Raw genomic sequence first — 14006 nt, forward strand, 5'->3', positions numbered from 1 at the left:
GCTGTCAATGTACACAGCCTAGAATTAACAGGGAAGAGCATCTCAATGAGGAATTACTGTGGACTCATCTATGGAAGCACATCTATGGGGGATTGTCTTGACTGCTAATTAATGCTGTAATTGTCATCCCACTGGAGGCAGCTAGTAGTAACAAGGCAGAGGGTCCTGGAGTGTATAGAAGTGAAGAAAGCTAGCAAGCAAGCAGGCAGGCAAATGTGCAGTGTGGGTGCATTCATGTCTCTCTTGACTGTGGGTGTGGTGTGACCTGCTTTCTCATACTCTTATCCCTGTTGCTTCCCATCAGTAACCAGGAATTATAACCTCAATAAAGCCTTTCTTCCTCTATGTCACTTTAGGTCAAGGTGTTCTTATCACAGCAACAGGAATGAAATTTTAAAAAGGACTTATCAGTAGCATGGAGGAGATCCCATCTCTACCTCTCCTTGTTTACCTACTGTCTGCTGCATGTGACTGATCATGTCCAAGTTAAAGTCATTGGCTGAGATGCTCACCAGTAAACTGTTTGGTTTTTGTTTCTCTGTTTTGGGTTTTTACCCTTCATTTTATTTTTTGTGTATTGGGGTTTTGCATGCTTATATGTCTGCACACCACAATATGCAGTGCCCTTAACAATGAGAAAAGGACATTGGATTCCCTGGGAGTGGAGTTACAGACAGTACATGGGTACTGGGAATCAAACCCATATCATCTGTAAAAGTAGCCATTGCTATTAACTGATGAGCTGTGTCTCTAGTCTGTAGGGAGATACTGTAACCACCCTCCTAAGGGCTGGCTAAAGGTGTGCCTGACCATGCCTGTCAAGGCGTGGTCAAGGTGAGGTCAGAATGATGCTGAATGGGCTCTTAAGCAAGCACAAGCACATGGAACACTCTCGTCTTCCCCTTCAGCTGCCCCTTCTCTCTGGCCTCCCTGCCTTGCTGCCCCTGGGTATGCTCTGGCTTGCATTTGGCTGGTATTTATCTGAATAAAGGTATCTTGAATCTACAAGCTTTTTCCTTCACTATTTCCCAGTATGTTTTATATTGTCTTCCATTTATGCCTGTCCATTTCAATGTACAGTTTGAGGCCTCTTTCAGCCACCTCCAGATGACCACTGTCACTAAAATCATCAAGCTGGCGTACTCTACTGTCTACTTTTGTGTGAGAGAAAGCCATGTTTCTCTGGCACTCCACAGCACTCAACTGGAGAGTGGCTGTTAACTCTAGCTCTGTCTCTTTGAGTCATGGCTCTGGGTCACCAACTAACCTCAAGTGACTATCTCTAGACCCCAGTCACAGCTGAAACAACAGACAGCCTTTTGGAAACACACAGGGAAAAATTCTTCCTCAGCTATAATATCTTGACAGTATCCTGACCCAGCCATACCTGGACAGCACTCTATCCCAGCCTCATCTGGACAGTGCTCTGCCTTAGCTAACTTACTATCAGGTCTTAGACTCTTTACAGATGTTAACACAGTTCATTGAAAAACAAACAAAAAAACTGCAGAAAAATAATCAGAGCTAGAAGCAGGAGTGTGGTTCCCCTGAGGTTGGGTGGGAAGAGTGGAAACCTGGAGTCTCATTGCATGAAGCCCAGAAGCCACACACTGTTGTTCCTTTCCTAGCTCCTCTGATCAACTTAAAGCATAATTGATTTTTGCATTTCTAAGGAAGTCACATTTTGCATCAAGAGCTTGTGAAATGTAATGTTTTTTGTTGTGTTTTTACCAAGAGCATTCATAGTAAAACTATGTAATTCACTGATAATTATTAATTCCCTAACTGGAACCAGCTTGTCAGGTCAGAGTCCTCAACTCCCAGCAAAGAAAGAATGCCCCGCTGGGCATTGGTGGCACAGGCCTTTAATCCCAGCACTTGGGAGGCAGACACAAGCGGATCTCTGTGAGTTCGAGGCCAGCAGCCTGGTCTCCAGAGTGAGTGCCAGGATAGGCTCCAAAGATACACAGAGAACCTCCCCCTAAAAAAAAAAAAAAGAAAGAAAGAATGTCCCTTGGTTACTAAAGGAAATAAGAAGCTTCACCACATGCCCTGCAATTTATTCTTTGTGATACCCACTTTCTGTAACCAGGTGCTATGGGAGGCTACACATGCCTCATTGACCATGTTAAAGGCTGATTGATGAATCTCTCATGTTCTCCTACTGATTCACCATGAGTTTATTGTTTTTTATTTTTGCTTTCCCCAGATAGTTTTGTGTGTACACATCAAAACTATAGTTCACTCTTGGCTCTGTAAGACCCCATAGAGGATCATTCAGTCTTTATCTTAATAAAGTCATCTGGTGTGAGGCATTTCTGTGTCCCTTGCCTGCCTCCAAACTGACCCTATTTTGCTCTTTCTTTTCTCTCTTAACTACTTTCAAATTCATTTCATGATGGTACAAATGTCATCTAAGAGACAAAAAACAGAGATGAGAGAAAGGAACCCCCACATTCTGCCTGAAAGGCCCGAATGAGTAGGAACAAGAGATGCTAATGGGGAGGAAGGTTTCACAGCAGAATCCTGTGCTTTAGCTGTTGCCCTGGTTTATTGAACATTGTCCCTATCTCACACTTCTTCTGTCCTCCCTTTGCTTTCCAAACTTCCAACTCCATGAGAGTCCTTCATAATCACATATACATACAGTGCTACTCATTTATATAGTTGCCTTAAGAATTCGCATCTACAGAGTCCTTGTTCACATCTACCACCCAAGGACCAGAAGACACTCAACATTTCATAGACCTAGGCATTTACTTCCCATGACAAGGAAATCCTCATCCCATGGGAACCCAGGGGAATCTCAGCAGAGGGGACAGCCAGGATGGCAGGTGATGAGATTTGACTGTGTAGAACTGAGTCAATTTGACTGCTTTAGGAGTGATTCTTTCAGGGACACTACATCCCTAAATGTCTTCATTTTCATGTAAGCAATGGGAAGATCAGAATGGAAGAAACACCAGTGTAGTAAGTAATGAGTCCCTACTCATTAGATGGCATCCTTGATTTTCCTGTGGCTCTCATGGTGCTCTCTATGTTGTCTATGACATCATGAACGCACAACTGTCTGGGATGTAGTTCCTGGCCAATAGGAAAAGAGGTACCCTGCCCCTCAGCATCAAGCCACTTTCTCTAAGGCTATTCTTTCTCATGGTGGTTGTCCATTCCACTGAAATGTTCACTTCAGGTCATTTCTTGCTTCTTAGTCTACCCCTTCCCCTCTACCTTCTTCATTTCCAAAGCACACAGTGATAGAATTTGATGAGAGGTTTAATAACTATCCCTCTCTATATATATGGAATGGCTGACTTTCATGAGTAACATTTCAACCAACCCTGTCAGGGAGAGCTGACCTTGTCCCTCAGAGTAGATGATGAGAAACAAAGTGAGATTCTGGATTTTCACTTCTTCTTTGTCCAGTCTCAGAATCTGGTTACCCCCCACCACAGACACACACACACACACACACACACACACACACACACACACACACACACACACACGCAAACACCATATTAGTGAGTTTTTGTTAGTCTGTGTGACAGGTTGAATCCCTAGCTGGAGAGTGGAACTTCCCTTTTTTACAGGGTCTCCTTGCTTACAGTGATCATGTTAACTTACTGATTCCCTTAGTGTTATCTGAGCTACCAGCCATAAATCATAGCCCTATCCTGCTACTCACCCCCATTAAAAGAAAATACTATAATGCATAGAGGAATGGGATAAATTTTGTTCATACTTTTCCCCAAATTGGATAGAAAGAAATTCATCTGTGGCTTGCTACAGCTGAGTCATGTGTTTCAGCAAAGAATGGCACAGTCTAGCCTCTCTCCTGGGAGTTGAGTCTTTCCTTGGACTCTTAACTCCCGTAGGTGGCCATTTGCACTCCAAGAATTCTAATTCGCAGGGCCTATATCATAATTGTAAAGTGTTACCTTTTTCCACTATGGTGACATGGAGATATACTTTTTTGACAAGTTCACTGCATGAATATTGCTGACTATAGACCCAGCATCATCCACACAATTAAAAGCCCAGCAACTCCCTGGTTCTCCTTACCAATCCCTGACAACCACTGTCCAGCTCTCTGCTGCAGGGAGTGCAACTGTCTTGGATCCTCCTTGTAAGTGGAATATAGCAATCTGTTTCCTGCCAAGACCAGCTCATCTCTCTCAACATAGTGCCCTTCAGATGCATCCATGCCATTGTGAATAGCAAGACCTCCTTCATTTGTAAAGTTTAATAAAATGCTCTTGTATAAATTCATAGACCACACATTTTTGTACAGCCATATGATGGACACTATCTTAGCCCACAGTCATCTAATAGGAGAGTCTCAATTGAGGAAGTGCCTACATAGATGGACTTGTCCATGTCCATGAGGGAATTATCTTGACTATTAATTAATGCAGGAGGGCCCAGCCTACTCTGGGCACCATCCATAGGCTAGTGGTCCTGGACTGTATGAGAAAGCTATCTTAGCATGAGTCTGAGTGAAGTGGGGATCAAGCCAGCAAGCAGTGTTCCTCCATAGTTTCTGCTTCAAGTTCCCACTTGAGTTCTGCCTTGACTTCCCTCAGTTATAGGATGTGATCAGGAAGTATAAGCCAAATAAATCCTTTTATCCCCAAGTTGCTTTTTTGTCAGAGTATTTTATCACAGCATAAGAAAACAAACTAGAATGGGCACGTCAGTATTTTTAATATCTTGGCTACAATATTGTTATTAGACCTCAAATTCAGCTCCTCATGATAAATATCTAGAACTGGAATGATGGGTCACATCATAGGTCCTATTTTTAATTACATGATTTATCACAAGGGCCACATCTAAACAAGTCATTTACAGAGTACTTATCCCACCAGATTCAAATGTTGCTGAGGAAGAGCAAAAGTTGTAGTCATTGCCTTCTAATTGCCAGCACAATCATCTAGTGTTTAATTAATTTGAACTGCTTGAATGCTAATGAGCCATCACGGGTGCTAATCCTCCTTATATCCCATCTTCCTATCTGAATGAGACCTCTGTGGTGGTCCCCAGGGACATTATAGGAGGAAAAGTAGACACAGATATGCCCCTGGGGTCACTCCTTACAAAGAGGTCTACAGACATTGATGTCTGCCCGCCATCTACTCCCATCATCTCTGCGTTCACTCCTGATAAACTCTACTTGACACAGTGGCTATTTGTCTGCTTCTTCCTCAGCTGTTCCACGCACCAGTGACACACAATGCAGCTCTGTCCCAGAGCCCAGATATGGGAGGAGGATTGGTTCTGAGTTCTCGGCAGGTTCCATAGTTCGATTTGAGTGTAACCCAGGTTACCTGCTCCAAGGTTCCACTGCCATCCGCTGCCAGTCTGTGCCGAATGCATTGGCCCAATGGAATGACACCATCCCAAGCTGTGTAGGTAAGTGGGACCCATGAGATGAAATGATTACCTGGGGCTGGATCAGAACCTCATGTCAGGGTTAGAGACTTCTGTCAGTCTTCATGAAGTGATCTTACCTGTTTATCTTTATGGAGATCAATTGATTTTGTCCATAGCCCAATAGCACCAACCTTTAAATCAATGTTTCCTGAAACATGAGATTTACATGTACAAAATATGTTTTCTTTCTTGATGCTCACTAAGTCAACCATCAACTCAAAATGTATGAAAAGACAAAATGTTAGTCTGTGGGGGAAACAATGGGATGGTGGGTTGTGGTGTTACATGCATGCTGCCCTTTGAATACATTTGTGCTGATTATGAATATTTGAGAAGCAGTGGGAATGACAGGCTTTGTTAGTTGTTATCTGCAACATTTTCTAAAGGAACTTTCAGTGCAAGGGTAATTTTCCCTTGAATTTCTCTATGCATTTTGAGCATCTCTTCTTCTCCCTGGATTGCTCTGAAACTCATCAGTATGACCTGGAGTTGCATGTCCGTGGATGGAAAGGAACATTCTACACACACCCTTACATTAAAGCAGAAAAATTATTCCAAACAAAACTCCATTTAGAGACACCTGTGTTGTAAACAGTCCCCTCTTAGGAAACCAAACCAAAAAAAAAAAAAAAAAAAGAACAGATTTGTTTATAGACTTAAGACTTAAAACTCGGTTACATAGTGGATATCAATTACTGATGTTGCCCATTTGAAAGAGAAGAGATTACATTTTACCTTGGCTAAAAGTGACACTTAAAAGAGCAGGAAAAGTTTCCCTCTCTGATCACAGCCAAGGAAACAAAACATCAAGTTCCTGTAACTTTACTTGGCTTTTACTAACGTGGTTCTGTCTTTTAGTTCCATGCAGTGGCAATTTTACTCAGAGAAGAGGGACAATTCTGTCCCCAGGCTACCCTGAGCCTTATGGCAACAACTTGAACTGCGTCTGGAAGATCATAGTAACAGAGGGCTCAGGGATCCAGGTAGGGCCTCAGACCAGGACCACTGAGGCAGGTCGTCTGGGGTCCCCCAGCTTTTCTTTGACTCCTTCTTCTCTCATTTCCCTCATCTCTTCCTCCCTCCCTTCCTCTCTGCCTATCTCTCTTTTCTCCTTTTCTTCTTCAGTTACTCTTCTTTCTCCCTTGTATTATTTATTTAAAGATTTTAAATGCATTTATTTATTATTTTGCTTTGAGTTAGGATTTAATATAATGAATTTCATTCTGGCTTCTTCATACACACTTTGCCCTCATTCATTCCCTTGCTCCACTGACCTCCTCCTGCATGCTCCCCACCCCCTCTCTCTCTTCCCCCTCCTCCCCACTGTACTCCCGGGCATCCTTCTGTCAGGTGGAAAATTGTTTCTATTTTCTGAGAGTTGCTATACAATGTTTCTAATTGTTTCCCATATTTGCAATAAAAATTTTATTTGCATAATTTTTAAGGCTTTATTTTATTATTTTTAACTGAGAATAGTGAACGTGTGTGCACTGCCTGAGTTTGTCAGAAGAGGACATTGGAACCCAAGGAGCTTGAGTTGCAAAATGCTGTGTGCCACCAGCCATGGGTGCTGGGAACAAAACTCAGGTCCTCTGGGAGAGCAGTAAGTGCTCTTAACCACTGAGCCATCTCTCCAGCCCAATAATTAATTTTTAGAATAACAGATATGGGAAGTGTTATTTATAGAGATTTTACCATGTCTTGTCATATATTAGTTCATATATATATATATATATATATATATATATATATATATTATATTGATCACATTCATCCCCCATCAGCCTGTCTACTACCTTTGACACCAAAATGACTCCCTCCCGTCTTCATGTCCTCTTCATTTATTGCATACCCCTCTGAGCCAAGTTGCTTTTATGTATGTTTGTCTTAGTCATGAAAAGCTCATGAGGTTAGATAAAAATCATCTGACTAAAACAAAACCCAGTAACACAGCTTTGTGACTTGATAGATTCAAGTGATCAGCTTTGCCACAGAGCAGAACTGGGACTCCCTGGAAATTCATGATGGAGGAGACATGTCAGCCCCAAGACTGGGCAGCTTCTCAGGTAGGGTGGTGGCTATGTTTCCTTTTGTCTCCGCTTTTGAATCAAAACCACGTCCATGGGGGGGGGGGTACAGAGAGCAGTCTGTGGACAGTGCCCTACAGCTCTTTTTTCCCCATTATGCCAGTGGGGAAGGTCCCGGTGGGTAACCATAGAGAGAGGCTAGAGGGAGGTGTCAAGGGGGTCCTGTGCAGGAGGCCATCTGAAGGACCTAGGCAACCCAGAAATTAACAGTAGGGATAGTGAGGCTAGCTGTGGATAGGGGACACTACTCACAGACACATGAGGTAGGATAAGGCTGAGAAGAGGCTTGCCTAATGGTTGAAGCCTAGAAAAAAACCTGTGTACTGTACCTGACTGGGGCCCATGATCTGCCACTTTGCACTGTGTAAGAATGATGACAAATCATGAGCCCAAACCTACATATCCCAGTTCCCAAAGACACGGACGTGGAGCTGTGCACTCAGACTCAGAAGAGAGTCACCTTCTCCAGGCCTTGTCCTCTCAGAAAACCACTGACAGGATCACTATCTTCCTCTTCCTTGTCACCATAGTCCCCCAAAGCTGATACCATCTGTGCTCTGTAGTCCAATCCACTCCTGTGTATTACACAAGCTCATCTGGACTAAGTCCCAAATTTACTGTGACACATTAAATATCACATGAGAGTTTTTGTTCAGCTGAAACATTCTTTTTTGTTGACTTTTTATTGAGTAAGTAAGAAATAGAGGAAGGATAGGCCTTTCACAGTGCTAGCCACAAGATTAATTGTATCTCTAAATGATGGAGGGACTGTGTCTGTGGCTGTCAGCAAATGAAAATATTTCTACATGGCCAGACACATAGGTGTTGAATAGTAAAGTACCAAATACTTACTGTCACTCATCACCCATTGCTTATCTCTGTCTGTACTTGACTCTTTACACTTTGGGAAATTTACACACAATGGCCCATCACCAAACAAGTTTGGTCTGGAATTTCTCCACATAGGAAGCCTGAGTTCCTTAGCCAGTTGTCTTTTTGTCACTGTCCTATTTACCATGACATCTACAGAAACATTTATATAGTTGACAGACTTGTGAATGAAGTAGAAATCCTCTGCCATTAAGAACAGCAATAAGCCCACAACTTAAATCCTACAGGAGGACTCCCAAATTCAATTTGGTTCAGTGACATCCTTTTATCTAAGCAGGAAGTGCTGGGAGACTGTGGGTGTTCTGGGTAGGGGACAAAGCAGCACTTCTGTAAGACATGGAAAGGAAGAAGCAGTTAGAGGAATATAGACATACTGGGGGTGGAGGTGTGCTCCTACAATGAGAGCTAGGCACCTAGCTCCACATTGGCTTCACTTAATGATACTAAAGGAAGGAACCAGTCCTGTCCCCTGTGCACATTAGACAGAGGTGTGTGGCTTTTCTTTTCTTTTCTTTTTCTTTTTGTTTTTAAGATAACCAGGGAGAAATGTCCGTACAATTACTTGTCACTGGGCTGGACAGGTGGCTCAGCTGGTTTGATTACAGTGTCTTATGATCCATGCTAGCTGAAGCAACTGCTTGGAGACAGGAAGATGATACAGCTATCTAATCTTGAAGCATCCCTGAGGTCCTAGCTGAGACTTGGCTTATATTCTTTTCTCAAATGTAAATAGGGATCTTAACAAACCAGGGCTGTGGGCTTGCATCAGGAAATCCCTTTCAGAAAAATAACTGGGCCATTTGTAGTTTGTTGCAGCCAGATGCAGCTTGTTGTTTTCAAATTAATTAGTGGGAAATGAAAATTTGCAAACGTTTTCAACAATGAATATCAAACTAAAGTAAATATGGGGAGGTGGTTCAAGTGGCACAATGCTTGTCCAAAAAGCATAAGTGCCTGAATCCAATTTCTAGTCTAGAACAGACATAAGAAGCCACCATGGCAATGCCTGTCTACAATCCTAGTGCCTAGAAGATAGTAACAGGGTATCTGAAGGTCATTGAAGCCAGTGAGCTTCACATTTCGAAAGAGACCCTGCCTCAAAAATAAGATGCAGGGGGGGTGATAAAGGAAAGCACCTGGCATAGGCACAGACATGAACACACACTAAATTAAACTAAATAAACAAGTCTCAAACACTATCAAATTAAAAAAGTATTCTGGAAGACACAAATCTAATTAAAATAACCCTCATGACACAGAACAAGCTTGCTCTATGTAATAGTTTTTCTAAGCAATTAAGAAAGATTAACAAGACTCTTCTATGTTCATTTCAATACAATACCTTTATATTACATTACAGATAATTTCATTAAGGTATATGCCACTATGCGGGTCACTGTGTACAGAGCAATGTGTAGAGTTGGCTTTAAGGTGAGGCTGTATTTTAGGACATCCTGAGGATGCTTGCCACAAGTGTGAGTTGCAGTTTTCTGAAGTATTTACAAGCTGCAACCAGCCTTATGACAGCAGATGGTCATCAGTGCCAGCTATACACCCTGCAATGAATACATGGGCCAATGTATGTCCACCAACCTGGGGTATTTTAGGCCTACCTCATAAGCATCAAGCATCCATTTGCATGCATAATTAAAAAATAATCAAGAAAGCTCTGGAATGTATGCCCTTTGTGCAATACAATGTTGTGTGTGATGCAGTAAGCAAGGGAAGGAGATACACTCAGGGCCACTCCTACACTGCTATGTTTGGAACTTCACTAGTGGGTAACTTGTTTTACCCACTAGTTCACAAAGGAAGGGCAACTCCCCTTGTGATGGATCAGGCTCTCACTCTGACAGACTTGGGTGCCTGGAGAGAGCCTGAATTGTGAAAGTCAGGTTATTAAAACCAAGGTATCAAGTCTTCTCATTCCATCATCCTCCAATAGACTAGATAGACGTCTGTCTGTCTTCCCTCTGTCTTCTGTTTGAGACTGGATATCCCAGGTTTACCCTGTGTTTGTACTTGAAACTTTCTGGTTAAAACACTCTGAGTTCATGTTTACAATTCTCTCTTTCTTTTCATTTTCTCTCTCTGCATACACAACATAGTGTATGGGCCCCCGTGCCTGACAGTGAAAGCCAACAGCCAGGCAGACAGTGGCCTGGGCCAGCAACTTCTCCACACAGGCCATCAGAAGCCGGGCATCCTCTCAAGGGTTTCATAGTCTCTGACCACACTTAAAAGGCAGGACTTTTGCTCTGTGCATGGTCAAACATGTCATGCTGGAGACATTAATGGGTTCTGGAGGCAGCAAAATCTTCCTGTTTGAGTTCATTCTTTTTTTCAAGGGTAAAATGGATTTGGAAATTTCATATTGGTCCAGTTTCCCTTCTCTACATGTTTTCAGGGTGGATTTTTTTTTTACATCATTTGAGCCCAAGCAAGGAGGATAGGTAGCAGCTGTAAGGTAGGGAACTAAAGAAGCACCCAATAAAATTGCAAGGTTAGGAACTGAGTTAATAAAAGCATGGAGGGTGAGAGAATGGGTCTTCTTAACCTTTGAGAACACAGCTCTGTCCTTGAAAGTCTGGAAGCCAGGGGTACCTGGTATGCTGGATTTAATTCAGAAACATGGGTGTGGATATATTATTTTATATTTTATATTTTATAATTTTTTTACATTTTACAATTTTTTATATTTACAATTTTTTGTAAATATAAATTTTATATTTTACAATTATTTATATTACATATATATGCCTAACAAAGGTAGGTCTGTGTGTGTGTGTGTGTGTGTGTGTGTGTGTACTCTGTGTCCCCTTACTCCTTGCTTAGAGAGATGTTGAGTAATAATTGCCTATTAGCAACAAATTCACCTACAACACAAATCCTATCTTAATAACTGTCCTAAGAATTAGCACCCTAAGTCCCATTCTCATCCCTAAAGCAGTGATTCTCAACCTGTAGGTCACTACCCCTTTGAGGGATTGAACAACCCTTTTTCAGAGGTTGCCTAAGACCATCCAGCAGAAAACACAGATATTTACATTATAACGGAAAACAGTAGCAAAATTACAGTTATGAAGCAGCAAGAAAAGTTTTTATAGTTGGGGGGCAGTCACCATAACATGAGGAAATGTATTAAAAGGTCACAGTGTTAGGAAGGTTGAAAATTACTGTCTTAAAGGAAGGATATTTCTGGGAAGATAGTTGATTGCAAGGCTGGGATGTATACAGAATGCATGTGTTATATATAATGGACATAATATGTATATAATACAAAATGTGTATTGTATATAATATGCATGTACATACAACATGTGATAGAGCATTTTGTGACTAAGGAATGAAATTAATATCTGTGAAATTCACAGTTCCAATTAGATGAATGAATAGTTCCCCCATGCCATAGATCCTGACAAATACATGGAAAAGAATGATGAGCACACAGGGCATTCGTGACATCATCATCATCATCATCATCATCACCATCATTATCATCATTATCATCATCATCATCATTATCATCATCATAATAATAATACAATTAACAAATTGCAACTGTAGTCTCATACGCTGAACTGATAGACAAAGTGTGCTTGAGACTGAGGCGCTCATGTCTCTATCTCTCCTCATAAATACATATTCACTACAAAGTAGCAAAGCAGCAGAGTGGAGCTCCTGGCAGACCTCCATTCAGAGTGCTAGAGCCTTAACTGGGATAGGGATATGCATTGGCAACCTCAGATCCTGCTCTCAGAAAAAAAAACAAATCAAAGCTTGGCTGTTACGTGGCCAATGCTATTCTGTACCTGTTCTCCCAATGCTGACCATCACATGCCACCAAGGCACAGCCAAACACTCTCACAAGCCCATGCCACCAGGGCTCACCCTCATACAGAACAGACAATAGTCAAGCTGTCCCAGGAGGAACACGTCATGATACCATTATTCTTGCCCCATATCCACAGCGCAAAGAGTGTTGAATGAGAGTCCAAAGTTATTCCATGAAACCTGACTTGTTTTTATTTTTCTACAATTTCAAGATAATACAAAATTCAAAGGCAAAGGGCTTGGGGTGCAACCTCAATTCTTTCCATGATGATGTCTTCAAAGCTATGCTGTCAGAGACCTTGTTGGAAGAGGGTTGAACTCTGGGGCTCAGGTTGTCCTGTGGCATCCATTTTCACCTGATTTTGAGAAACTCCATGGTTTAGTCACTAGGCATGCAGTGTGTTCAGGGACCATACAGATTATATGACATCCACACATATATACACTATGGACACAGAAATATCTATGTCATATGTCTAGAATGATGGCTGGTACATTCGAGCTTTTTTTATTTTACACTAAAACAGAAAATTTCTATTCAGTTAGAAATTGCTTCAGTTCTTTTAGGAGCATTAGTTTGAAATTGGATATGATCCTATATCATTGTAGACATGCATAAAATTCTCAGTAAAAATGTAAGTTATATGAGGAAAAATGTTATATCAGACCAAAGTTTGGATTTTTTAAAAGAGCACAATCAATATTTAAGGATTTTGTTCCTGTGTTACTTTAGAGCATTTATAAAGTAGCTTCTAAGGTATTTTAATCATTGAATAAAAATAAAAAAGAATGAGATGTCATAAGAAGCACATATTTTTTTCAGATTTTTTAAAATTGAATTAGAAACAAGATTGTTTTACATGACAATCCCAGTTCCCTTCTCCCTCCCATCCTCCCCTACCACCACCCCTGCCCCACAACTAAAACCCTACCTATCACATATCCTTTCTGCTCCCCCTGGATGGTGAGGCCTTCCATAAGGTGTCATCAGAGTCTATCATGTCCTTTGGGATAGGGCCTAGGACTACCCCGATGTGTCTTGGCTCAGGGAGTATTTCTCTATGTGGAATGGGCTCCCAAAGTCCACACCTATGCTAGGGATAAGTACTGAACTACTACAGGAGGCCCTGTAGATTTCCGAGGTTTCTTCAATGAAATCCATGTTCCTGGGGTCTGGATCAGTCCCATGCTGGTATCCCAGCTATCAGTCTAGGGAGCAAGAGTTCCACAATGTTCAGATCAGTTGTTTCTGTGGGTTTCACCAGCCTGTTCTAGGACCCTTTGCTCTTCACTCATCCTTCTCTGCATCTGGATTCTAGTTCAGTTCAGTAATAAGTTGTGGGTGTCAGCTTCTACTTCCACCAGCTGCTGGATGAGGGCTATCGGGTTGGCATATAAGTCAGTCATCAATCTCATTATTAGGGGAGGGCATTTAAGGTAGCCTCTCCTCTGTTGCTTAGATTGTTAGCTGGTGTCATCTTTGTAGATCTCCAGACATTTCCTTAGTGCCTGATTTCTCTGTAAACCTAAACTGTCTCCCTCTATTATGGTATCTCCATTCTTGTTATCTTCTATTCTTCCCCTGACTCAACCTTTCTGCTCCCTCATGACCTCTGCATCCCTCCTCTTCTTCACTTCTCATTCTCCTAGCTCACTTTCCCCTCTTCCCCTGCTCTCAATTTGCTCAGGGGATCTTGACCTTTTTCCCTTCTTCAGGGGACCATGTATGTTTCTCTTAGGCTCCTCCTTGTTTACTAGTTT

General features: G+C 41.8%; 1 protein-coding gene across 1 annotated transcript in view; it reads left to right on the plus strand.

Annotated features, from left to right (window-relative positions):
• Csmd1 (CUB and Sushi multiple domains 1) overlaps positions 1 to 14006 on the plus strand; it is a 1205306-nt gene that overhangs the window by 1054604 nt on the left and 136696 nt on the right. Inside the window, exons 34-36 of the mRNA XM_027388213.2 lie at positions 5209 to 5412; positions 6292 to 6416; positions 7403 to 7499. Coding sequence (XP_027244014.1) covers positions 5209 to 5412; positions 6292 to 6416; positions 7403 to 7499 — 426 coding nt within the window. The remainder of the gene's footprint in view (positions 1 to 5208; positions 5413 to 6291; positions 6417 to 7402; positions 7500 to 14006) is intronic.

The sequence above is a fragment of the Cricetulus griseus genome (genome assembly GCF_003668045.3).
Source record: "Cricetulus griseus strain 17A/GY chromosome 1 unlocalized genomic scaffold, alternate assembly CriGri-PICRH-1.0 chr1_1, whole genome shotgun sequence".
Lineage (NCBI taxonomy): Eukaryota > Metazoa > Chordata > Mammalia > Rodentia > Cricetidae > Cricetulus > Cricetulus griseus.